The sequence below is a fragment of the Cydia amplana genome, chromosome 7 (assembly GCF_948474715.1).
Source record: "Cydia amplana chromosome 7, ilCydAmpl1.1, whole genome shotgun sequence".
Taxonomy (NCBI): Eukaryota; Metazoa; Arthropoda; class Insecta; order Lepidoptera; family Tortricidae; genus Cydia; species Cydia amplana.
In genome coordinates, this window is record NC_086075.1 from 17,548,291 (window position 1) to 17,575,460 (window position 27,170).

At 36.4% G+C, this 27,170-nt stretch overlaps 1 protein-coding gene across 1 annotated transcript; it reads left to right on the plus strand.

The window, feature by feature from the left end:
• On the plus strand, positions 1-26,769 carry LOC134649508 (opsin, ultraviolet-sensitive-like). The gene is made up of 3 exons (XM_063504265.1): positions 1-659; positions 24,439-24,569; positions 25,672-26,769. Exons 1-3 carry the CDS (start codon positions 109-111, stop codon positions 26,715-26,717), a joined length of 1,728 nt encoding a protein of 575 aa, XP_063360335.1. The 5' UTR covers positions 1-108; the 3' UTR covers positions 26,718-26,769.
• The last annotated feature ends 401 nt before the right edge of the window (positions 26,770-27,170 follow it).

Below are 27,170 nucleotides of genomic sequence, written 5' to 3' on the forward strand. Positions count from 1 at the left end.
CAGTCGGTGAGCCGCCGTCGACATCGACGTATCTCCCGCTTTAAGGGAGCACTTTCTTCGGAAAACTCGCGCACCCGCGTTCCCAATGCCTCCCAAACTCTCCAAACAATGTCAAAAGCAATAAAGATCGAATTTATCTTAATCTTAATAACCACACAGTGCGTGAATCTAAACACTCTTCCCGAAACCAAAGAAAAAAAACTTCTTATAAGTGAGAGTGAATATTCGTGTGTAATTTTCGAACTCGAAAACAAACAGTGCAATTACTTTGGTGATTATTTCTTGTGTTCATTAGATCATTTGAAACAGTGGAAAAGGCGTAGAAGATGGTGTTATATTTTAAAGTTGAATAAAGATTTGTTTGTGCGGAGTAAAAGAAGTTCGGAACCGAAAAATCCGGTCAGAAGGCCAGCCCCAGGGCTGTCGGAGTCTTCGGACAATGATGAGAATTCTCTGATAGAGGAATTTAAAAGGCGATGGCCGGTCGAGCTATGGCGAAACTATTTGTTCACGGATGACTATTTGCTGTTGATCAACAGCCACTGGTTGCGCTTCGCGCCGCCAGACCCGTTGTCGAACTATATCCTCGGCACACTGTACATTGCCATGATGCTGGTGGGCACTACTGGAAATGCTCTCGTGCTCGTAATGTATTTTAGGTCAGTATTGACACGCTCTTTTGCTGTACCTATTTATAACTGTTTGTGGCTAGTCACTGTTTTGGCAACTCTTATTATGGTGACGAGTTATTACTAATGCAACTCGTAAAACTTGTTACATACACACTGTTGTCATTAACCTTAATCACCTAGATTTGAATATGATTCTTGTTTATGCATCGCATAAATTCGCATAGGTATGAAATTGTCATCAACTATCTCGTAAAATCAGATTCTTATTAACTAGTAAACCCACGCGTGTTCGATCATAAACATTGCGATATTTCGAAGGAAACACGATGTTTTCAGAATAAAACATCGAGAAGGGATATGTTTAGTTATGCACTTAGTCCAATTACGCAAGAAATAAATCTAAATTGGGTGTTGAGGGCTTTCCATATACAAACCCAACTAAATATGCGATTAAGAGTCCGTTAACGATTTTAGAGCCAAAATGTAAAATTAAGTAGATTTAGTCGTTGAAATTGCACACCTTTTGTTAATCAATTTTACATTATTCCGGCTAAAATGGATAGTGAATACCGGCCTCTTAAGCTGTCGTCCGAATAAAATAAGAAAATACTTTTAAAATACCTAGTAAATATAATAATATTATATTATATTACCTATAAATTTGGCTATAAAGGTTAGGTGCCTGTATATAATTCATAACAAACAGGAAAAATTTGTGTTGGTTCTATACTTACATAAATATTCATGTTATTTATCATGAGACCACGAGTGCTGTAAGAAAATAAAAAGATGAAATTAGAATGATTAGGTACGTATTGCCACATATAGGTACATAAGTTATGTACTTAACATAACTTAGCTTGAGTCCGATAGGCATCACATCAGGCCGGCTGCTTTCATTTCCTCTCGTACCTTCATACGTGGCCACGTATGTTGATAAATGAAAATACGAAACCAAATCGTTTAAAAACTTGTTTCAGTTGTTTGCTTATTAGAATGAGTATTATCAGTGATAATAGGATTAATATGATCATATAAACCAATTAGGTTATAGTCTCTGCTACGGAAATACCCAAGGATAAGGGGCATAAAGCTAACTTTCTGTTTGAACCCTTACCCGCATAAAGGGGTAGGTACTCCTTTTCTAATAACTGATGTGATAAAACCGTTACCTGTTTATATCCTCAAAAGCTTTTAACTTTTATTCACCGAAGTGATAACTTTTGGTTGAATATATCTTGAGCGATGGCCGTGCTTGTTTTCGTAGGCATGTTTTGAAAACAAGTCACGAAAACTAAATAAATCGTATTAAGGGCAACATAAGACATGTAGGTACCTAATCAGACAAGGAACCCGCCAAACATTTCGTCTCAATTTATCATTGCCATTTGTGTTTACAAATAAAATACCGCATTTGTCTAATTTGGCTCATGGCATGGCAATAAAATGGCTCAACTAACCTGATTTTCATTTATAGTAGAGGAGACACTTTTTAACTTTTAGAGCGATTATTTTCGAAAATTTTAACTTAATATCAGGACTCGGCTAGGAGTCTCAAGATACTATTCCCATACGTATCTAAAAATAGAATCTTAAGAAGAAGTCATTTTTTGCATTAGATTCGCCATTTGTACATTTTTTTTGTTTGTGCAATAAAGTTTATTTTTCTGCAATAAAGATTAATCCAAGATTTGCTAAGAACTATTATTAGTTCAAAACTAATTAGCATCTTCATCGTCGTTACTCGTAGATCTGGGATCACGCGTGGAGTTGCCAAGAAAATCATTAGTAATAGTTCATTTAGTAATAATCTTTGCAGATGTAAATACTAACGCTAACTAATTATAGAATCAAAATTAACCGTTAATTAGTTAATGATAGAAGTGAAGCTTAATTTAACTTTTTAATTTTTTGAAATTGAATTCGTAGGTTAAGTGAGTGCAGTGAGTATACACTTTTGTCTAAGGCGATGCCGCTTGGCAGGAGGAGAATTTAAAATATATACGCGAAACAAGAATGCAAAGCAACCCAATTGGTCTGCGCCATTCCCTTTCGGCCCTTTCTAATCATATTAGCTTTAATTCATTTGGAAATATCTACGCGAAACACAAAAATTGATGTATTCAGTTTCTCATCTGACCCAGTTAAAAAAAGAGTAATAAAAAATGTTTAATTGCCATGCGAATGCTAGTAGGTACAGAAACCCCTGGGTCAATTAGTCAGAACGCTGACACTCAAACAATTCGACGAAGAGTTTTTTATTGTTTTACGTTGACGTTTGTCACTCGGGTCGGGCCTAAGCTGGCAATTGTCACGAAGCTAAACGCTGAACATTGAGGTATATAACAAGAGACGACATCTCGAACAAAATGTTTCCGCACCTCAGAGAAGTGCATGCATGCATGCGAAGCCGAAAATTGTTAATAAAGACGCCACGAGTGTTTTTTAACTCAGTTAAACAACGTTGCATACAATAATTTTTCTACGACCTTGAAAACTAAATAATAGTAAATCAACAGTTATTCCATTGCTTACCGGTGAAATGTTATTCCATCCCTTTTATTATATTTTCTTGTGTTATTGTTGCAACTTTTTAACACGCACGAAGGCATTTTTTAATTTTTTTTTTAATTTTCTGTACATGTGTGGCATCTCGTCAGTGGTCGGTCGGTGACGTACTAAAAGCAAAGAAATGCATGCACTTCTCTGAGGTGCGGAAACCTTTTTTTCGAGATGTCGTCTCTTGTATACAGTGTGGAAAGATAAGTCGGGCCCTGGAGGGAAACTACCTTAAATCCTTAAGCTGGCTCATCATTCCTTTATTTTTAAAAAGAAACAAAACTCAAACCTTTTCTCAAAGTAAAACGAAATCTTAAAGTAGGTAATTCATTTGTCTTTGTTTGGACTTGCGTCAAGTCAAATTAGCAAGATTATTGATTTCAGTTTCGTTTCGATCTTATTATAGTCGAGTGTACTCAACGACGAAAATATGTTCTTCCCCGGGACTCAAACTATCTCTATACCAAATTTTATCTAAATCGGTTCAGCGGTTATTTAATCCCCATACAAATTTCCGCCTCCCTTTTCACACCTTTAAGGGATTCTTTTTGAGATTAAAAGTATCCATTATTCTTTCCTGGGACTCAAACTATCTCTATACGAAATTTCAACTAAATTGGTTCAGCAGTTTAAGCGTGAAGAGGAATTTAAAAAAAATGTTTTTTTTCGTATTTTATGTGTTTTTACTTCGGAATGGTGTCATTGTGATATCATAAATGAATTCGGCATCCCCGATTTATATGAAAACGATAATAAACTTGGGCTAGTAGCTTAAACAATATAGATAACAAGATAAATTTGAGACACAATACCTACAATTTTACATCTAAAATCACGGTGGCTCCACTTCTTAAATCCATCTTTGGGTCCTAAGGACCAATCCTACCAAAGGAAATATTTTGTTCATGCAACGCCGTCGTTTAGGGCCTCCACCCACGACCGCTTTATTATATAGGTAGCTAATAAACTTTTATTAAGATCTGGATTCTCACAATTCAGCTCACCTTTTTGTGAAAAAAAAATCAATAATATAAAAATTATAAGAAATGAAATAATGTTTAGACGACAACGGTTTCACTCGCTTGAATTTTTAGTCGCCAATAACATGTTTCGGGCCCTTCGTCGTCGTCTTCTTCGTCGTTGTCGTCTAAACAGGTTAAAATATGTCTCACGAAAGTTTAATATCGAAATGAAATAATATTCGAATAGAGATCATTAGGTACAAATACAAGTAGACACATTAAATTTGATGATTTTTCTTTATATTACGTAATAAAAAATAAACGCTAAATACCGAAAAAACAAAAAGCATTTATTTTGATGATCTATTCTTATACAGGGCGTTTCCTGTATGAGGAGCAATAAATTAAACAGTAGGCTATACTCCTCAATCTGACCAATATTTGTTCATCAACTTTTAAAAATAACTTATGTTTTGATTTCTATCACACTTTAAAGTTTATTCTAAGACGCAATGTACTGCTAATTTTGTTATGTTTAAGGCGTGGCAAGCAACGTCAAACAAACTGATGTCAGCGTACATTGAAGGCAATATTTAGTCTGTATGAAAAAGACATAGTCTAAAGCTAAAGGATTCGTAATTTTTAAAAGTTGTTTAACAAAAGTTTAATAGTTTGAGGAGTTTTTATTATTTGCTCGTATTACAGGCAACATCTTGTATTGTGTGCGTAAATATTCTTTATTCGTTCGCAGATTTTTTCTGAGCAAATCAAATAAAAGGTTAAGAGTACCACGTCTAAGATTTCATCTTGTACAGGAACCTCGCACTTCGCAGAATACGAAATGGCGGAGCAGTCGCGTTAATGAAACTAATTAAATTTTGCTAAAGTTCGGAGCCATCTGTTCTTATGAGTAATGTGGTAGTACCGTTAGTTTAATAAGTTAAGTCTTGTTCGAATTATTGTAGACATAAACAGCCCTCAGTGCTTATACCACCAACTACCAGCCACCTGCGACCTGAGACCTAATCTGCGATCCTACGAGGTACCTACCTAGTCGATTAGACCCTCCGGACCAACAGCTGAGAAAATATAGGTCATTTTCGTTATGTTAGGTACGCTTAGTTTTATTAAAAATGCAGGCTCCTTAAAAATACATTCAACCTGGCGTACTTCTGATTGAATCAAAACTTATTAAAAATATCAATCGCAAGCCGTCGCCGTGTCATGTTATATTTACTTAAAGGGTTCAGCATACAGGCGCGTTTTCCGGGCGAGGCGTGAGCGTTTTGTATGTAAAAGCGGCGCGCCCCGCTCACGCTGCGCCCGGAAAACGCGCCTGTGTGACGAAGCCTTAAAGTAAGGACGCTAAACAAGAAGAATTTCGTACATTAACTTACCATTTCCTATCTCTATCGCGCGTCATATTTATAGTATTTATACCTATTGCTATCCCGCTCACACAACGGCATCGACCCGCCAGCAACATGGACGGAACAGCAATACAGATAAGAAATTACGGGTCAGTGTACTAAATTCTTCGTGCTAAGAATTTTTATTTGACCTGTAATGTTCTAAGAAATTAATATTTTAACTGTAGCTTCCCAATACATATATGATAGTATTATTTATGTTATTAAGAATCTAGACTCCTTCACTAAGAATTCTGATGTCCATAACTTTAACACTAGAAATAGAAATAAGCTTGCTATCAGAAAGTTTCGTGTCCGTAAAGTACAAAAGTCATTCGTTGGGCAATGCATTCATTTTTATAACAAGTTACCTGAGAATGCTTTAAGATTACCCTTTCCAGCTCTTAAGAATTACTTAAAAAAGTCATTGATGTTAAAAGCTTATTACAGAGTCGAGGACTACTTGACAGACAAACATGCATGGTCCAAACCAGAAACTAACTAATAAAAAGTAGTAGCAATTAAAAACATTGTATTATGTATAGAGTTATAGGTGACACAGCTCAGGTAAGCAGGAAAGCACATCAAATATTATATGTTGGTAATTAATAATAATCAATCAGATTTATATAATATGTTTTCCCATTTCTTTTAATAACTTTATTTTCTTTTCCTTTTGTAAGAATTTGATATGTTTTCTGAAAGAGCTACGATTTTGTATGATTCCATGTACATATGTATATTTTCTAAATCAAATTTCTATTACACCTTATGTGTATAATTGCATGAATTCTATAGTAATTTAAATTGTATTTTTTCCCTTATTTTCTCGTAATGCATGTTAATTATAAGATGTAATTATTTTTGAAAAGATGTGTCCCGCCGAGTTTGTTGCCGGTCCCATATTGGGATACCCTCCTCCAATTGAGGGGGGATTTAAATCTTCTCGGGGCAGAGGTGTAGGGTTGGAGCCGGTCTACCTAGCTTTATTTGACGTTCATAAGCGCATTGTAATTATGCCTACTTGAATAAACTATCTTTTATCTTTTATCTTTTATCTTTAAGTAGTTTTCGCTATCGCCAGATACTTAATTTTAAACTGCCAACCGTCATTAGATAGAAAAATGTGAATAAAATTTAACTTTTTCTCCTTAGTAAATGCATGTAACATGTTTACGCTCGTGCCTTATCCATCGCCTGTTCGCCTGGCGTCGCCGCAATAAAAACAAAGAGCGCAAAAAGTGACATTTCTTCTACCAAAAACGTCACTTTTGACACTGCCAGATCAGTACCAGATTGGAAACAGATCGAATAACTAAAACTCGAATTGGCCTGTCAGTGCTATGGATCGGCCTTTTGTTTGATTTCAATTCGTGCTTTGCCAGTTTTTTTTATGTAAGCCACACTATTCGAGATAAGAAGAAATAATTTCCCCCGGGGTTGAGTGTTCGAATTAAAATAACAGTCGTATTTTAGGAAACGGGAGCTTTTATGACTTTTTCATTCGTTTTATGCACTTTCATTTACAGAAAGAAGTAAAATTTCGCTATTTTTGTGAATTATTATTGTACCTACCTACGATGTATTTTTTAATTTAGCAAAATCTTAAGTGATTTATGTGTTTTTGTTTTAATGAATTTCAATGGTGTTGCATATTCTAATACCTTTAAACGAGCAATTCTTGTATATTTATTTATATATTTACATGTATATATATTTCGGGGATCTCGGGAACGGCTCTAACGATTTCGATGTCATTTGCTATATGGGGGTTTTCGGGGGTGAAAAATCGATCTAGCTAGATTTTATCTCTGGGAAAACGCGCATTTTTGAGTTTTATATGTTTTCCGAGCAAAGCTCGGTCTCCCATTATTAACTATGAAACTATGAAAGTGGAAATATCCATTATGTCTGATCATACTCTTCAGGGTAAATTAAATGAAGGTCATACTGATCAATTTTTACCATGAGGCCAACCCCGTAAAACGCAAAAGAAACTCATAAATTTCAGCGAATCATATGTCAATGATTTCTATGGAACAGCAGATTTTTTTTTCGCTATTTCGGGGTCGCCCTTATAGATTAACTTATTCAGTATCTACATATTCACCCCTCAGAGTATAGTCAAGAATATGATAAACATCCTGTATGTACTCGTATCTAACTGTACTTACTCGTCGCATTTCGATTTTTACTGTATTTTGCCGTTATGATTCCAAAGTGCTCTTTTTAACCGCCTTCAAAAAAAAAAGGAGGTTCTCAGTTTGACCCGTATGTATGTATGTATGTATGTATGTATTTATTTATTTATTTATTATTTAAACTTTGCACAGTAAAAAAAAAAGTATGTATGTATGTATGTATATTTGTTCGCGATTATCTCGCGTTTGGCTGAACCGATTTTGATGCGGTTTTCAGAAAAGTGTTTCTTACATTCTGGAGAAGGTTTTAGTATACATAGATCTGAGCTGATGCTGAACCCTGGCTGTACCTAGTGGAACTCAGGTTTGGTGCAACATAGGCTCACGCTGTTTTGGTCATCCGACACGCCTTGATGAGCACTTGGGAGAGCAAGTACCCAAGATAGAGCTGATGCTGAACCCTGGCTGTACCTAGTGGAACTCGGGATGTACCTAGTGGAACTCAGGTTTGGTGCAACATAGGCCCACGCTGCTTTAGTCATCCGTCTCATCTTGATGAGCACTTGGGAGAGCAGTACCCAAGATAGAGCTGATGCTGAACCCTGGCTGTACCTAGTGGAACTCAGGTTTGGTGCAACATAGGCCAACGCTATTTTCGCCATCTGTCACATCTTGATGAGCACTTGGGAGAGCAGTACCGAAGATAGAGCTGATGCACCAAACCACCCTGGCTGGCAGGGTTCACCCTGGCTGTACCTAGTGGAACTCAAGTTTGGTGCAACATAGGCCCACGCTATTTTGGTCATCCGTCACATCTTGAGGAGCACTTGGGAGAGCAGTATCCAAGACAGAGCTGATGCTGAACCCTGGCTGTACTTAGTGGAACTCAGGTTTGGTGCAACATAGGCCCACGCTGTTTTGGCCATCCGACACGCCTTGATGAGCACTTGGGAGAGCAGTACCCAAGATAGAGCTGATGCTGAACCCTGGCTGTACCTAGTGGAACTCGGGATATACCTAGTGGAATTCAGGTTTGGTGCAACATAGGCCCACGCTGTTTTGGTCATCCGTCTCATCTTGATGAGCACTTGGGAGAGCAGTACCCAAGATAGAGCTGATGCTAAACCCTGGCTGTACCTAGTGGAACTCAGGTTTGGTGCAACATAGGCCAACGCTATTTTGGCCATCCGTCACATCTTGATGAGCACTTGGGAGAGCAGTACCCAAGATAGAGCTGATGCACCAAACCACCCTGGTTGGCAGGGTTCACCCTGGCTGTACCTAGTGGAACTCAAGTTTGGTGCAACATAGGCCCACGCTATTTTGGTCATCCGTCACATCTTGATGAGCACTTGGGAGAGCAGTATCCAAGACAGAGCTGATGCTGAACCCTGGCTGTACTTAGTGGAACTCAGGTTTGGTGCAACATAGGCCCACGCTATTTTGGTCATCCATCACATCATGATCAGCACTTGGGAGAGCAGTACCCAAGATTGAACTGATGCTGAACCCTGGCTGTACCTAGTGGAACTCAGGTTTGGTGCAACATAGGCCAACGCTATTTTGGCCATCCGTCACATCTTGATGAGCACTTGGGAGAGCAGTACCCAAGATAGAGTTGATGCTGAACCCTGGCTGTACCTAGTGGAACTCAGGTTTGGTGCAACATAGGCCCACGCTATTTTGGTCATCCATCACATCTTGATGAGCACTTGGGAGAGCAGTACCCAAGATAGAGCTGATGCTGAACCCTTGCTGTACCTAGTGGAACTCAGGTTTGGTGCAACATAGGCCCACGCTATTTTCGTAATCTGTCACATCTTGATGAGCACTTGGGAGAGCAGTACCCAAGATAGAGCTGATGCTGAACCCTTGCTGTACCTAGTGGAACTTAGGTTTGGTGCAACATAGGCACACTTTGTTTTGGTTAACCGACTTGTCGTCGTGTGCCTATGTTGCGGAGTTCCACTAGGTGGGTCGATGAACTTTTTTCTAACTGCCTTTAAAAAAAGGACGTTCTCAGTTTGACCCGTATGTATGTACGTATGTATGTGTGTATGTTTGTTCGTGATTATCTCGCGTTTGGCTGAACCGATTTTGATGCGGTTTTCAGAAAAGTGTTTGTTACATTCTGGAGAAGGTTTTAGTGTACAGTACATGGATGGTTTGAAAAACCAATTGGACCCGGTAGGTGGCCATGCTATCGGTATACCTACCAACAAATTTATGTTGCTAAAACCGATTTAGATAAAATAGTGGGAGTGGGAGTCGGACTCGGACTGGGACTGGGAATGGGAGTGGGAGTGGGAGGAATATACATACAAATCGTTTAGCACCAAAACGTCATATTATGTTGTGTCGCGATTATCATCGAGTTAGGCCATCACCAACATTAGTAGACTAAATGGAGAGCCTAACAAACTAGTATTTTAGCCCAAAACCTAAAATAAATGAAGTATATATCTACCTATCACTAAAAAGTAAAAAATAAAATAAAATAAACAAAAAATAATTAAAAAATTAAAAATAAACAAAAATAAAACCAAAATAAAATAACTTAATATTATATCTTTTAAAAAAAAAGGGAACCGCCTTCAAAAAACCAACCCACTGAAAAGTACAAAATAATTGTTATATGGCACCCCTTTACGTGTCCAGTCCCTATCCCACGGCGTAAAGCAATTTTTTGCCAAAAAGTAATTAATACCTAATAATAAGAAAATTAATAATCATCCGGGTAATTACTTAGTTTTTGAAGGCGGTGCCAAACCAACAAAAACAGTCTTTACTATCAATCAGAAAAACAATACGAGTACGTAGTACCTACAAGAACTAAATTAATGAGTAAACTAAGTATGTCTTTATAATGCAAGTAAGTACAGCGTTCTTCGTTGTCTAAAATATCGGTTCTCAAAAATTTTGGTTTGGCACCGACTTCAAAAACTAAGTAATTACCCGGATGATTATTAATTTTCTTATTGTTAGGTATTAATTACTTTTTGGCAAAAAATTGCTTTACGCCGTGGGATAGGGACTGGACACGTAAAGGGGTGCCATATAACAATTATTTTGTACTTTTCAGTGGGTTGGTTTTTTGAAGGCGGTTCCCTTTTTTTTAAAAAGATATAATATTAAGTTATTTTATTTTGGTTTTATTTTTGTTTATTTTTAATTTTTTTTAATTTATTTATCACAAAGTACACAACAATTTTTAACAATATATATTCCTCGCCAAACTGCGATTGCAGTTTGTTGGCGAGATCGCGCTCATTTTTAAGTTTTAAATATACATATTATGCTATGCACTAATGCACTAAATACTAAACTTAAATACATACTACCTATCCAAAAAGCGAAAAGACAAGTAGGTCATAACATTTGAAATTATTTTAACAAAAAAAAATTCAGGTAAAGGTTCATGAATAAGTACAGTTTTAATATTAGGGTATATTTTTTAATAACGTATTTTTTAACTCATTTTTAAATTTAGCCCTACTACATTTATTTGAAACAGAAAATCTACTACTACTCATTGAAACAGAAAATCGAACAGCGTACCTAACTCAATCCACACTCCACAGACACATTTAAATAGATCACACAAGCGCACTAATTTCATGTGGTAATAGTAACAATCTTGCCAAAAATATTTTAGAACTTAACCCTTTGAACGCCAAGAATCTTTAGATGCATCGTCAGTAAACTCTGTTAAAGTAACCGTCATGATTTCAAGTAAGGTTTATTTAATATATTTATTAACTAGCCTGTACCAGCACCTTTCAGTTTTATGCTAGCTTGTTTAGTCAACGAGAGCGTGAATGTTTTGGTAAAAAATATAAAGCAAAAACGTTTACGAGTATCTATCTACCTTTGGGCTTTTGTTTTCACACAAATTATGATACACAATGCAGTCTTGTTAATAATGCTAATCTCATTTGATACCTTCGTTTCGCAGAATTTGCAGTTTATTAAAAATCGCTTTTTAGGGTTCCGTAGCCAAATGGCAAAAAACGGAACCCTTATAGATTCGTCATGTCTGTCTGTCTGTCTGTCTGTCTGTCTGTCCGTCTGTCCGTCTGTCCGTCTGTCCGTCTGTCTGTCCGTCCGTATGTCACAGCCACTTTTCTCCGAAACTATAAGAACTATACTGTTGAAACTTGGTAAGTAGATGTATTCTGTGAACCGCATTAAGATTTTCACACAAAAATAGAAAAAAAACAATAAATTTTTGGGGTTCCCCATACTTCGAACTGAAACTCAAAAATTTTTTTTTCATCAAACCCATACGTGTGGGGTATCTATGGATAGGTCTTCAAAAATGATATTGAGGTTTCTAATATCATTTTTTTCTAAACTGAATAGTTTGCGCGAGAGACACTTCCAAAGTGGTAAAATGTGTGTCCCCCCCCCTGTAACTTCTAAAATAAGAGAATGATAAAACTAAAAAAAATATCTTACAGTAAATCATTATAATTTATTACGATTATAATTAGAAAGTGCTGAAATTCTATTTTGGGTATAAGTACGGTGGCTGCGCGAAATGATAATCGTCTTAGTGTGACTCGGTCATTAGATTTTTAATTTGCGGAGTTTTCCTCGATATGAATTATTCTGAAACTATATAAATGAACGATTTTTTTCTTGGCTTTATTTAGTAAGCATATACAATGAAAATTATATTCTTTAGAAGCAAAAAAAGGAAAAATAAACTAGGTACCTTAGCTTAATATATACCCTGAGACACCTAATTAACATTATTTGTGACGTTCCACGGCAAAAGGTACCTTATGGCACTTGGCGCTTACGTCGCATAGCGCCGCAATAATAATAGCGCGCGGCGGCGGAGCGGCGTTAATAATAGCGTAAGCGCCAACGGCCATAAGGTACCTTTACCCGTGGGACGTCACATTTTAACTACCCAATCTTACCACTAAGGGGCCATTTTACAATTTTACAACAAGGGGGCATTGACAGAATATTATTAATTGCAGAAAACGAGTAGGTATGTATAAGGTTGATGTGGAGACAGTAAAATAGATAATACAAATGACGACCGACGATCTTAAGCAAGATCCCGAGGACAATAATTAAATACCCACCATTGTCGCTGAAAACTAATTTCCATTTAGCAGGCATTGTTTATCAGTTGACCTCGTTACTGACAATATGTCAGAAATCAATACTGAGATGAAGCTACGATAAAGGAAATTAGAAAGGAAATTTCTGGAGAACATTTTGAATAAAAATCTCGGAATAAGTAATAAGGTATAAGTTAACAATAGAGCGCCGTGACTTTGCCAAGAAATTAACTTCGATTGCAAACTCTTTTCAATGAAAATGTTGATAATTTAAATTAATAATGCATTGTTACTTTACGAGTATAATATGCCTGAGTTACATTGGATCTTAAGAGGCCGGTATCGATTTTAGTCGCAAAAATGTAAAATTGATAGATTTAGTCGATGAAATTGTACACCTTTTGTTACGTAATAGAAATAACAAGTACTGGTATCTATTAGCACGTCTTCTTATCTTGCATTTGTACAGATCATTTTTTTGAAAACTGACTCACTAAATTAGTAATGATATTTTTTCTGATGGACGTTTAGGTAAACGCGCGTAAAGTACTGATCTAGTCGATCTTATTTGTAAATTTCGTAAAGTTTGGACTGCTAAAAATGGTAATTTTGTATTACACATATCCAGTGATCGGAATTGGTAGTGCCATTTCACGGGACTTCGGTGCGTAAGCTTATTATGGATATACCTTTTCACCCCGGGTTTTCATATTACCTACTTCAATAGGGATGATGAGTAATGATGACACATGTTGAATTTTATAACAAAATCTAGTAAAATAGATAGCAAATGAGCAATTTATCATAATAATGTGGATATTAAAATAAAATACGGAAATGTTACAAAAATACAGGACCTGAAAATTTTAAATTTAAGTTTTTTTTAACTTCCAAAAACGATAAAAGTAAGGGTACCATTCAATTTCTTACATTTTATCCAAAAAATATTGTATAGCAACTATATACATAAACGCAATATTCAAGAGTCTAGGAATCCCGAGTCTTATCCATGTTCAGTACAATGTTTGAGGTCATTCACCCCAAATGGCACTACCTATTCCGATCATTGCACATATCCTATACTCCAACTTGCATAGACTACATTTTTGTTATATGATACTGAACGAGAGTAAATGAAAGTTATACGAAATCAATTTTCACCAGAAATTACTTCAAAACAAGTGAACATTTTTCGTGAAAATCGACTTAATTTCAACGTAATATTGATACTTAAACAATCTACAACATTTCTTGAAACTGTTCTTATACATATTTTTTTATAATTTATAACTATAATTTTATGATGAATTTTTAAATACTGCCCCTTCTCGTCACGTATTGCCGGTGACGCACGCTCGGGACCTTATTATTAAAAGGCAAGATGAGAAGACGTGTTAACAGAAACCAATACTTGTTATTTAGATATTACGTAACAAAAGGAGTACAATTTCAACGACTAAATCTATCAATTTTACATTTTGGCTTTAAAATCGTTAACGGAGCCTTAACAATTAGCTCTATCTATGGGCCCAGCCACATGTCAGCGGTGCGACGCCGCTGCCGCCGAGCGGCGCGGCACCGCAGAAATCTGCTGGTAACTACACTAACTAGGTACCCACAAGGCCAGACCGGTCGTATGAAATGATGCCGACTTGTGTTCTTTTAATTTGGAATTTAATTTAATTTAATTTGGGCTATTCTATTTAGACCTTTTCAAAGCCGAGATAATTTGTGTTTTGAATTTTATATATTGCAAAAGTTTGTGTATTTCGTAGATAGGTATATTCATTTCAATATTTAATAAAATCAACCAGACGTAGGTAGGTACCTTGACTACTTACATATATATAAAATATACATGGGTAAGTTCAATTTAATATCAATTTATATAAGTATACATAAATAGTTTATTCATCACATGTACAATTTGTATCTGGAACCATGTTCTCGATAAACTCCTTAATCCACTCCTCAAGGCTGCCTTGGATCTTGGAGTTTAAATCGTGCCGCTTGAAGACCCCAGGCCGTGTTTTGGGGAACGAGACCTTGCCATGATCATGCCGAAAACTTTCTATCTTCGATGCCACCTCGCATTGTATGAAGTCCAGAAGTGTGTCACCAACACACTTGGTGCTTTTCAACTCGTCATGTTTACCTAAAGATAAAGAGATTATTCAATTTAATGACACAAATACGAGTAAAATGCTTTGGGCGCGTAAAATGTATCCATTAGATAATTTTGTGGGCCAGTGTACAACTCTGTTGAAGGCCTCTGTTGAAGACTCTGTTGTAGACTGAATACAGTCTTAAGAGTTTTGTAAGGTTATGATCTTATTTTGTTATTATCTTGAGTCGTGTCATCATAATGCTTATTATGATTGTAATAACACGTTATGAATTTGAAATGGATCAGTGTCAAAAGAGACATTTCTGGTTAAAGAAACGATTACAAACTGTGTACGCTTCCAGGCATCTCACGTGCACCAACAAGTGTGGACGAGATGCCTGATACGAGTCGACTCCTGGGGGTCTACCGCGAACACCGAGGTTTGCAAATTGCAGGCATCTTTCTCGTTTACTCCAATTAAGGCGTAATTAGAGAGACAGAGAGAGATGTCCGCAATTTGTGAACTTCGGTGTTCGCGTTAGACCATTCAGTTTAGCAACTCATGCTAATTTGTGCAATGGCGCACGTCGACTCAAGGCTGTAGGTATCAAAATGAAATGGAAACCATAAGCCCAATTCTCCATATCAAATTATTAAAACAGAATCGGCTTCATGGTTATGAATTTTGTCGTAAAATTGAATGTAAAATATCTGAGGGGCTACCGCGAAAACCGAGTTTCGCAAACTGCGGGAATTTCTCTCTGTCACTCTAATTACGCCTTCATTGGAGTAAAAGAGAAAGATCCCCGCAATTTGCGATATTCGCTTTTCGCGGTAGCCCCTCTGTTTTAAGTTTTAACAGATGAAATGAGTTCTTAACGAGGGTCCTACCGTTATCGTACCTTGTTAACCACGAACTTTAACCACGGAATTGTTGCGACAACTTTGAAAGATTATTATTTAGTTGACAAAGTTTTGAACTAATCTTTTGATGGCTTCATTAAATTCACGTTCCTATTTCACACCTCATTTAGATGGCATTTTACTGCATTGTAAATATTATAATTAGTTACATTATCATTTAAAATAAGATTTTTTATACAAATTATATTAGGCAGGGATCGGAACCGGTTTTTTGCAAAAACTTAGAAATAACCATATTTTTCGAATTATTTTATACTCGAAATGTAGGACTCAGTTGTGTTTTTAGGTTACGACTTCGTATTATTAGATTGCCCAATTAGAAATAAAGTAATTAGCAAAGAACGAAAAAATACCGTTTCCGTTCCCATACAAAAAATACCGGTATCCGATCCCTGATATTAGGTACTCTGTTTCGCAGTTACCTACTTTAATACCTCTATACTATAGAGTCTATATCTATATATATGTCTATATATGTCCCTGAAGGAACGGTCCTGAGTACAGTCATTTCTATATGATTATTTACTTTTTAAATAAATATAAGAAAGATATTTGCTATCATACTTTTTTCAGATTTAACAAATATTACACAAAAAATATGGGTTGTATATAGATGTAAATAAGTTACCTAAATGCATGTTGAGTTAATGTATCTCCATTTTGTTTTGTGCATGCTGACAATTGAACGAATGTATTTTATTAATTTTATTTTTTTTAACCTTGACATAGCTTCATTTAATATTATTTGTCATTGTTGTTATTTTATGTGAACTTTCCAAATGCTAATGATAATTCTTGATGAATAGTTTGATGGTATGATTTATAAGCTTGATAATTAGTGTTTAAGGCTGTAATATTTGCATGCCGTTATTCGGCTGAATTATGTCGTGACTATAAACTATTTAACATCTGTTAATTACCATAATTCACGCAAATAAACGTTATCTTATCTTATCTTATCTTATCTTTCCGAAAGTCTGTTTTGTTTACAGATTGACAAATTTTCAAATAGGATCACAAATCTTGATTACGATGCTTATTTAAAAAATTAGGAAATATGATGGTTTCGGTAATCAATGCATTTAAGCGCATGCTTCAGCAAACGATTAATCGACCAGAAATCCGTTTCCAATATAGGTATTATAGATTTCCACATTTGGGCCATTTTATTTAAAGTTGTCCCCTACACTTTTTTTCAAAATTGAGATTTTTTATGTTATTTCTACTCAGAATAATGAGCTTTTTTGATCCTAATAGGAGAAAAAAGGTGTCCCAAAATTTCCATACATTTTTCGATCTTCCCATTCCATGACCGCCATACAAAGTCTATGAAAAATGGTAACGGAATGGGAAAAAACCTTAGGACACTTTTTTTCTCCTATTAGGATAGAAAGAGCTCGTGATTCTGAGTAGAAATAACATAGAAATTCACAAATTAAAAAAAAGTGGAGGGGACAACTTTAAATAAAATGGCCCATTTATCGCTATAAAAAAACTGTTATTATACTCATCTTGTTACAGTCAAGGAATTTAATTTCAGTACGATTTTATACCTTGTTACAGTGACAATCAATATGAAAGTCCCTATTAGGGACCTCATACTATTGACACTGTGACAAGGTACGAAAATAACATAAATGTTGTGGTGTTAAATACAAATTCCTTAACAGTACAAAGATAAGAGATGTTGTTCTCTGACAATCTATTTGGCAGTCTGAGAGCATTTTAAATAGCCTTCAAGTATACGGCTGGTTACCTAAAATGTGCTCCGTTCTTATCTTTAAGAGCACCGATAGAGAATATAGTGAATTAGGTACTTACAACTGAAATTGGGATTGCTTTTGTTAAAATCGGCGTACTTTTTTGATGAGCAGTCTGATAAAACTTTTGTTGATAAGTATTAAAGATAATTATAATGCTGAAGTACGGTCAGAAGCTAAAGAAGCTACTTGAACGATGTGCTCAAAATAATGTAATGACGCTATTCATATACCTATATGTCTGCCAAATCTAACAGCCATTGCTATCAACGACTATTCGTTTGTTGTTATTTGCCATTTTCAGAAAAAGACAAAATGAAGAGGAACGACAATTTTAGTGTCGCCTTTCAGTCACTTTATATGGAAATTTCCATAATAAAGTGACTCATTTTGTATTGTAATAAAAATAAATAAAAATGAATCCTACCTTTGCTATTTGAATCAGGCAATAGGTCACTTTCTAGAACATTTTTGGTACCGTTAATTACTGCATCAAATACTTTCGGCAATGAATCTACCCCTGATTTATTCTCTTCTTCACAACATGTTTCTGGCCCAAGATCTGTATCGTCAAAAAATTCAAAACTTATAGCCCTTGCGCACAGATATATTAAAACTACGAATAAATTGTACTTCCACATCTTTAGACGCGACCACTTATCGAATGGAAATGACTAATAACAATGGAAGAATGGAAGTTAGTCGTTATAGGTACGTTTTTAGAGACAGCTGTATAAATAAAATAGCTATGCTTAAGTCAATTACCTACTCAATAACAATTATATATACCTACCTATCACATGTTCGGTTGGTATTTGATTAGGCATTAATTAATATAACTACCTACCTGCACAAATAATTTGGTTTTGTGTTATCGTATATCGGAACTATTATGAAACTTCAGCACAGCCACATTTACCTATGTTACAACATGATGATAGTAGGTATGGTCTAATTTAAATCACCATATGTATCAGGGATGTTGCGGATGCAGATTTTTTGACATCCGCGGATGCGGATGCGGATGCGGATATTTAAAGGCTCACATCCGCGGATGCGGATGCGGATGTCAAGATTAGGTACTTAAAAAACGTCAAATATTACATTTTTAGTACTTTTTAATTAAAAAAAACGAAACGTTTAGTATTTGAGCAAGAATATAGGTGCATTATATTTAATAAACAGTAACTTCGCCGACTTTTCTGGATCTAGACGATTGTGTTATAGGTAATGACGAAATTACTTACGCCGCCGCTAAGACGTTCCTGTAGTACCGACTTGTTCGACATCGGCATCCGCATAAGCTCCGCATCGATTTTATGCGGATGCGGATGCGGATGCGGATATTGAAAATAATGCGGAAGTTCCGCGGTTGCAGATGCGGATGCGGATGTTCGCAACATCCCTGATATATATCAACATTTTATTAATATTAAAATTTAAAATAAATTTCGAATTTTGGAGCAAAGTAGGCACATTTTATGGTAAGTATGTACTCTTAAAGTGTCATTCAATAGAACTTGCTAACTATGTAAACAAACCGCCATACTAAAATTGACACTGAATGTCAATTTACTAGTAACTTTTGTTTACATAGTTTGCAAGTTCTATTGAATGACATTTTACATCTGTAATTTGTGTCCTGTCCTTTGTTGTTTCCTTTCATCAGGTGAGCAGTAACTCTGTTACAACTATATACTTATGGCATATAGGTACTCCTTGCCCGTACCTATAATAATAAAGCATTTATTTACTTATATAGGAGCATAGGCATTCTGTTTAGGTAATATAGTTACTCGTATCTAAACGAATCACAGTTACCTACGTGTTCTTGGAAAGCCGTTGACATTGTCATCTCACCCAATACGAGTATCGTTCATTCGCGTATTTACTTGACTACAATTCGCAAGAAAATATTTGGTAAAGGGACATTTTTTTCATCATAGGTATTTACTTAGTAAACGATGTAATAACACTTCGTCTGTTAGTCTGTTACAACGATAAATTACTCTCTTGGCAGTAAACGTTTTATTGTGTTAAATTAACTTGTTGTAATCAATAGTTACGTCACGTGAAGTTATTTTCGGTTTCAAATGAAAGACTTGCGTCTTAAAACTTTCCTAAAACTGTATGACTTTAAAGATTTAATTGACGAAAAGCTTGTATTAATCGTAAAATTTCCATGAATATCTTAACTAGCGACTCCCCGGCTTCGTACGGGTAGTTCAACCAATATACACAAAACCTTTACAAATTATACATCTTAACTTTTTCAAGAATCACTCTATTGACAGGTGAAAATCGAATGAAAATCGTTCAGTAGTTTTTGAGTTCGAACATACAGACAGACAGACGCAGCAGAGCACTTTGTTTTACAATATGTATTGATTATATTGATATTCATATGTATTGATTGACATTATTAGCACACCGTGTGCGATAAATAAAGTCACGAAGTAGCTACGTTGCACAAAATAGAAATTTTGCATTCAGATGTTATTTTACCTTAAGGTTTTTAACAGTTTTTATTTCGGGTTTTGGCGGATCACGTCCTACTTTTTTGTGTACTTAAGTAACAATACATTTCGACATCAAATACTTCGCTTTTCAAACGAAACAGTAAAATACTTAGCTGTTAACACTTTCCAGAAATATAGCTCACAGTTATATGAATTTCATCATCTCATCTTCCTCGCGTTGTCCCGGCATTTTGCCACGGCTCATGGGAGCCTGGGGTCCGCTTGGCAACTAATCCCAGTAATTGGCGTGGGCACTAGTTTTACGAAAGCGACTGCCATCTGACCTTCCAACCCAGAGGGTAATCTAGGCCCGTATTGGGATTAGTCCGGTTTCCTCACGATGTTTTCCTTCACCGAAAAGCGACAGACAGTTATATGAATTTATCGCCCCAAAAAATACCTAAAGCTTTGGTCAAACGAAACGTACCCAGGAGAGAAAATGGATGACCTTGATTTAGGTCGTCCATTTTCTCTCCTGGATATGTTTCGTTTGACCTTGGTGGCTGACGGTGTGTTATGACGCCGTGGTACTTTCCACATGTCGTCACCGTAAAGATGGCCGTCTTTTTGCGGCCGCTATATGACGGCCGCTTTATGACGGCACCGCTTTCGGAGGAATCCAAAGCTTAACCGTACAGTAATGGAACGTAATACCGCAAAGTGGTTGTTATTTCAACATAAGAATGGATGAGCATAAGGCGCTTATCGAAATCATCTTTGGGCTCAAACATGTTCTTATACTTAGCGGTATAAGGGTTAAGAAAGTACCTACTTAAGCTAGATTAAAAATGCAGCAGATGTTTTTGAGAAAAATAAAAATATTTAGCAAATAAGCAGTGGAAAATTTTGTAAGTTTGCCGCACTCGCAGAGAAAATTATTTATAACTAGCTGTTGCCCGCGACTTCGTACGCGTGGATTTGTATATTGGTGGTTATATATTCTACATTAGCTTAGAACATTGTGCAGCAAGTGATTGCGGTAGGACGGTTAATCATTTGTTAATTATTAATATTATACAACGCATGAGACTTTGTCTTTCACAACCTACGAAGTTTCAAGCCCCTAACTGAATAAAATTGTCCTCGATATAATCCCTCTAAACCCCCTTAGAAGATTTTCATGTCCTCTATTTAATAAAACCTACTACCTAACTACCTATTTACGAAGTTTGAAGTTCCTAGCTTTAAATAAAATTTGAACCCTATACAAACTTTCAACCCCTTTTTAATCATTTTAGGGGATGATTTTTTAAAAGCTGAAATTATTTTTCTTGTATTCTAATAATATTCCTTTATACAACGATTCAAGTCCCGCACTCAAAAAAATGTTTGGCCTCCAAACAAATTTTCAACCCCTTTTTCACCACCTCGGGGGATGAATTATCAAAATCTCTGAAATTAGTTTTCTTCTCTTTTGATAAAATACATTTTTACGAAGTTTCAAGTTTGTAGCTTTAAATAAAATTTAAACCCTATACAAACTTTCAACCCCCTGTTTTAACCCTGTTAGAGGATGAATTTTATAAAACGCTAAAATAACTTTTCCTGTCTTCTAATAATATCCTCAAATAGAAAGATTCAAGTCACGCGTTCGAAAAAATGTTTGATATCCATACAAACTTCCAACCCCTTTTTCACCACCTTAGGGGATGAATTTTCAAAAACGCTGAAATTAGTTTTCTTGTATCTTAATTTAATACCTTTTTGCAAAGTTTCAAGTTCCTAGCTTAAAATAAAATTTGCACCCTAAGACGAACTTTCATCCTCTTTTTATCCCCCTTAGGGGTTGAATTTCCAAAAAATAGCAATTACTTTCTTGTAATCGGCTATTATGGCTTTCTAAGAAGTTTCAAAGCATTTGTAATGGATTAAAACTTTCAACCCCTTTTTAATCCTGTTGGGGGATGAATTTTACAAAACGCTGAAATTATTTTTCCTGTATTTTAATAATATCCCGAAATACAAAGATTCAAGTCCCGCGTTCGAAAAAATGTTTGATATCCATACAAACTTTCAACCCCCTTTTTACCACCTTAGGGGATGATAATTCAAAAACGCTGAAATGAATTTTCTTGTATTTTAATAACATATATTTTTACGAAGTTTCAAGTTCCTAACTTAAAATAAAATTTGAACTCCATACAAACTTTCATCCCCCTTTTAACCCTTTTAGGGGATGAATTTTACAAAACCCTGAAATAACTTTTCCTGTCTTCTAATAATATCCCCAAATACAAAGATTCAAGTCCCGCACTCTCAAAAATATTTGATCTCCGTACAAACTTTCAACCCCGTTTTTACCACCTCGGGGGAAGAAGTTTTAAAAACGCTGAAATTAGTTTTCTTGTTTTTTTAATTAATTACCTTTATACGAAGTTTTAAGGTCCTAGCTTAAAATAAAATTTGCACCTCAGGACAAAGTTTCATCTCCTTTTTTACCCCCTTAGGGGTTGAATTACCTAAAACGTCGTAATTCCTGTTTTTTGTCATCGGCTATTATGTCTTTCTAAGAAGTTTCAAAGCATTTTTAATGGATTCAAACTTTCAACCCCTTTTTAACCCTGTTAGGGGATGAATTTTCAAAAACGCTGAAATTACTTTTCCCATCTTATAATAATATCCCCATATACAAAGTTTCAAGTCCAACACTCACAAAAATATTTGATCTCCATACAAACTTTCAACCCCTTTTTCACCACCTTGGGGGATGAATTTTCAAAAACGCTGAAATTACTTTTCCCGTCTTATAATAATATCCCCATATACAAAGTTTTAAGTCCAACACTCTCAAAAATATTTGATCTCCATACAAACTTTCAACCCCTTTTTCACCACCTTGGGGGATGAATTCTCGAAAACGCAGAAATTAGTTTTCTTGTTTTTTAATTTAGTACCTTTTTACGAAGTTTCAAGGTCCTAGCTTAAAATAAAATTTGCACCCCAGGACAAAGTTTCATCCCCTTTTTTACCCCCTTAGGGGTTCAATTACCTAAAACGTCGCAATTCCTTTTTTTTGTCATCGGCTATTATGTCTTTCTAAGAAGTTTCAAAGCATTTGTAATGGGTTCAAACTTTCAACCCCTTTTTAACCCTGTTAGGGGATGAATTTTCAAAAACGCTGAAATTACTTTTCCCGTCTTATAATAATATCTCCATATACAAAGTTTCAAGTCCAACACTCCCAAAAATATTTGATATCCATACAAACTTTCAACCCCTTTTTCACCACCTTGGGGGATGAATTTTCGAAAACGTAGAAATTAGTTTTCTTGTTTTTTAATATAGTACATTTTTACAAAGTTTTAAATTCCTAGCTTAAAATAAAACTTGCACCCCATACAACCTTTCATCCCCTTTTTAACCCCCTTAGGGTTTGAATTTTTCAAAATCGCTTCTTATCTCTTGTACACTTTATAAATTCAACCTAGTGTGCAAATTTCAACTTTCTAGCTTTTGTAGTTTCGGCTCTGCGTTGATGAATCAGTCAGTCAGTCAGTCAGTCAGTCAGTCAGTCAGTCAGGACACTTGCATTTATATATATAGATTATCGCAGTGGCTAATATTTCAATATTATTGATTTATGCTGATGTTATTAGCATTTAATTATCATGAGAAACGAATGTATTTAATTATACGATAAGTACTTACGAAAGGTCAAATAGGTACGTAATAAAGGATGACTCACGTTAGACCGGGCCGTGTCCAGGCCGGAGCTTCCCGCGCTTACTTTTCTATGACAGATGACAGGTGATTACGTGATGCTTTCCATAAAAAACGAAGCTCCGGCCCGGACACGGCCCGGTCTAACGTGAGTCATTCTTAAATCGCAGAAAATACTATGTAAATATTGATATATTTATAATATATTGGCGAATGAAATTATTTTTGTGCACCAGGAGGCCTGATTACGTATTTTGGATTCTATAGACAGGTACATTGAATCTATAATTATGTAAAATTGTATCACATCAAGCCGGCATTTTTAGATATTAAACCATATTTTGATATTGACTATCTACGAACCAATGTTACACGGATGCCGGTTCTGATTTAACCATTTGTTATGGGTTTGATCTCGTTTTGATACGACCTTGACGATCACTCGCACTCGCTGAGCGTGAGATGCCTAATGACACGACTCTGATTTCATTTGGAGCGTATCAAAACATGATCAAAACGAATTGTTGAATTAAAATCGGCCTTCCGAGTGTGTTTACAGAATCTGTCTGTGTTATTGATATTCCCTAGCTCACACAGCAGAACATATCAAAAAAACTTGACTGCTTCAAATAAAAAATATTAACATAATATTTTCTGTCTTAAGTAACATTAACAAGCCCATTTCAGATGCCGCACGCTGCGCACTCCAGGCAACATCCTGGTGGCCAACCTGGCGCTGAGCGACTTCTTCATGCTGGCTAAGACGCCGGTCTTCATATTCAACTCGTTCAACCTGGGACCGGCTTTGGGGAAAACCGGTAAGTTCACATATGATATTTAAAGCAAGCAGGGAGTAGCGATAGACATTTTCTGACGAAAGAAACATACGTGTAGATGTAAGTACGGTGTGAATAAAAGGGATGCATATACTTAGGCAACATCCTGATGGAAAATCTGCCGCTTAGCGACTTCTTCACGCTGGCTAAGACGCAGGTCTTCATATTCAACTCGTTTAACCTGGGACCGGCTTTGGGGAAAACCGGTAAGTTCACATATGATATTTAAAGCAAGCAGGGAGTAGCGATAGACATTTTCTGACGAAAGAAACGTACGTGTAGATGTAAGTACGGTGTGAATAAAAGGGATGCATATATGCTTAGGCAACATCCTGATGGAAAATCTGCCGCATAGCGACTTTTTCATGCTGGCTAAGACGCCGGTCTTCATATTCAACTCGTTCAATCTTGGACCGGCTTTGGGGAAAACCGGTAAGTTCACATATGATGATATGCCGTTAGCGATGGGCACCCGATTGAGCCGATAGCCGCCGCGTTTTATTAATGTTTTACAAATAAAAGGGTACTTTATAAAGAAGTCTAACAATTCAAAATATTCCTGACATTTTCGTGTTCCGTCCCCATTCCTGACAAAAGGCCAAAATTCCTGACATGTCAGGAAAATTCCTGTCATTACCCTACACGCAAGTAAAAAGAGTAATGAAAAGAGTAATGTTGAAAGCGTACTTCTTACGGTTGGTGCGATACTAAAAGGAGTCGAGTGTTTGTTTTACGCGAATGACATATTATATATTTCAAAATGAATTAAATATATGAGGTTAACATTTCATGTTGGCTTTGTGTAATATATTCATGAACATGTACGAAAAGCGTTAAACAAGCTTGTTTTACTTTATGTCCGGTATGTCATACAACTCGAGTCAATATTTTGTCAGGAACGACTAGTAGAACTTTTATAACCTGACTTGATTTAATATTACCCAGTGTAAATAAGTGCATATAAGACAAGTCAAGTTAAGATTTTGTCAATAATCAGATAAGTAAAGTCTGTTAACCAATGACAGCAACTCGCACAACCTACTGAAATTTTAAACAAATATTTTATTGGAGGTATTGTTCCCAGGATGTGTGATCTACGGGTTCGTCGGCGGGCTGACGGGCACCACGTCGATCGCGACGCTGGCCGCCATCGCGCTGGACCGCTACTGGGCCGTGGTGCGCCCGCTGGAGCCGCTGCGCGCGCTCACCGCCGTGCGCGCGCGCCTGCTCGCCGTCGGCGCCTGGCTCTACGCCGCCGTCTTCGCCTCCATCCCCGCCCTGGACATCGGCTACGGCCGCTACGTCCCTGAAGGCTACCTCACCAGCTGCAGCTTTGACTATCTGACTGACGAAATCCCACCCCGCTACTTCATCTTCACATTCTTCTGCGCCGCCTGGGTCGCACCCTTCTTCACCATCACATTCTGCTATCTCAAAATACTCTGCGTTGTCGTCTGCAATAGAAATGTTCAAACCAAAAATCAAGAACAACGGCTCTCTTCCAGGCACGTCAAGGAACAAGTCAAACGTAAAGCCGAAATCAAACTAGCGGCTCTAGTGATAGTTGTAATTGCATTGTTCTTCGTATCTTGGACCCCCTACGCGATCGTGGCGCTCATGGGCATCTTCGGTAAGAAGGATTTAATTACGCCGATAACTTCTATGATTCCGGCATTGTTCTGCAAGACCGCCGCTTGTATAAACCCTTTCATTTACATAATCACCCATCCAAAGTTCCGGAAGGAATTTAGGAAGTTACTATTCAGAGATAAATCCAGGCGCATGAGTACTTATACTAAAACGATCGGGTATACAGAGGCAGAGACTACGAAAATGAAACGGACGAGTAAAGATTTTAGCGACACGGATGTGGAAGTGATCCAGATGAAGGATATTCCATATGACACGGAGGAAAGTGCTAAACCACCTTCCAGCACCGTAAAGACGATTTCCTCCAGGGTTTCGGAGAGGGAAGGGTCCCAGAGAAGTGTTAGCATGAAGAGTTTCGAAGACAGTGTCGTAAGCCCACCATCTTGGTACGCTAAACCCAAGTTTGCAAAGAAGAAGAGTTTCCACCGCCGATCCTCGAAGAGTGTTGTATCTATGAATACAGAGCCTATTGTCTTGTAACTGATAAATTTATATTTTTAAATTTTATATGCCTCAGTTACAACCAATAAGGTACGCAATATTTGACTCTTTATTATTTTGATGTTCATAAATCAGACACGGAGTAGTAGTAAGAATGTTCACTTACATTAGTCATTTGCAAGTTTCTGAAAATGAAAAAATGAAAAATTATTTATTTAAAGTCTATTTATTTATTCGGTAGACTGAAATGACAGTTAATAGTATGAACATGAAATGTCATTTCATACTATTAACTGTCATGTCAGTCTACCGAATAAAAAAATAGACTAGGTAAATGTTTAGTTTTAACAATACAGTTAATAGAGTCTCCTAGTAAGTATAATATACCTGAGACAGGAGACCCCGCTCTTCCCAGCCAACATTTTCGTTCTAACAATTTAATTTTCTAACCCATTAGAAGACTCTTACATTTGCAAGTTTCGAACCCATTAG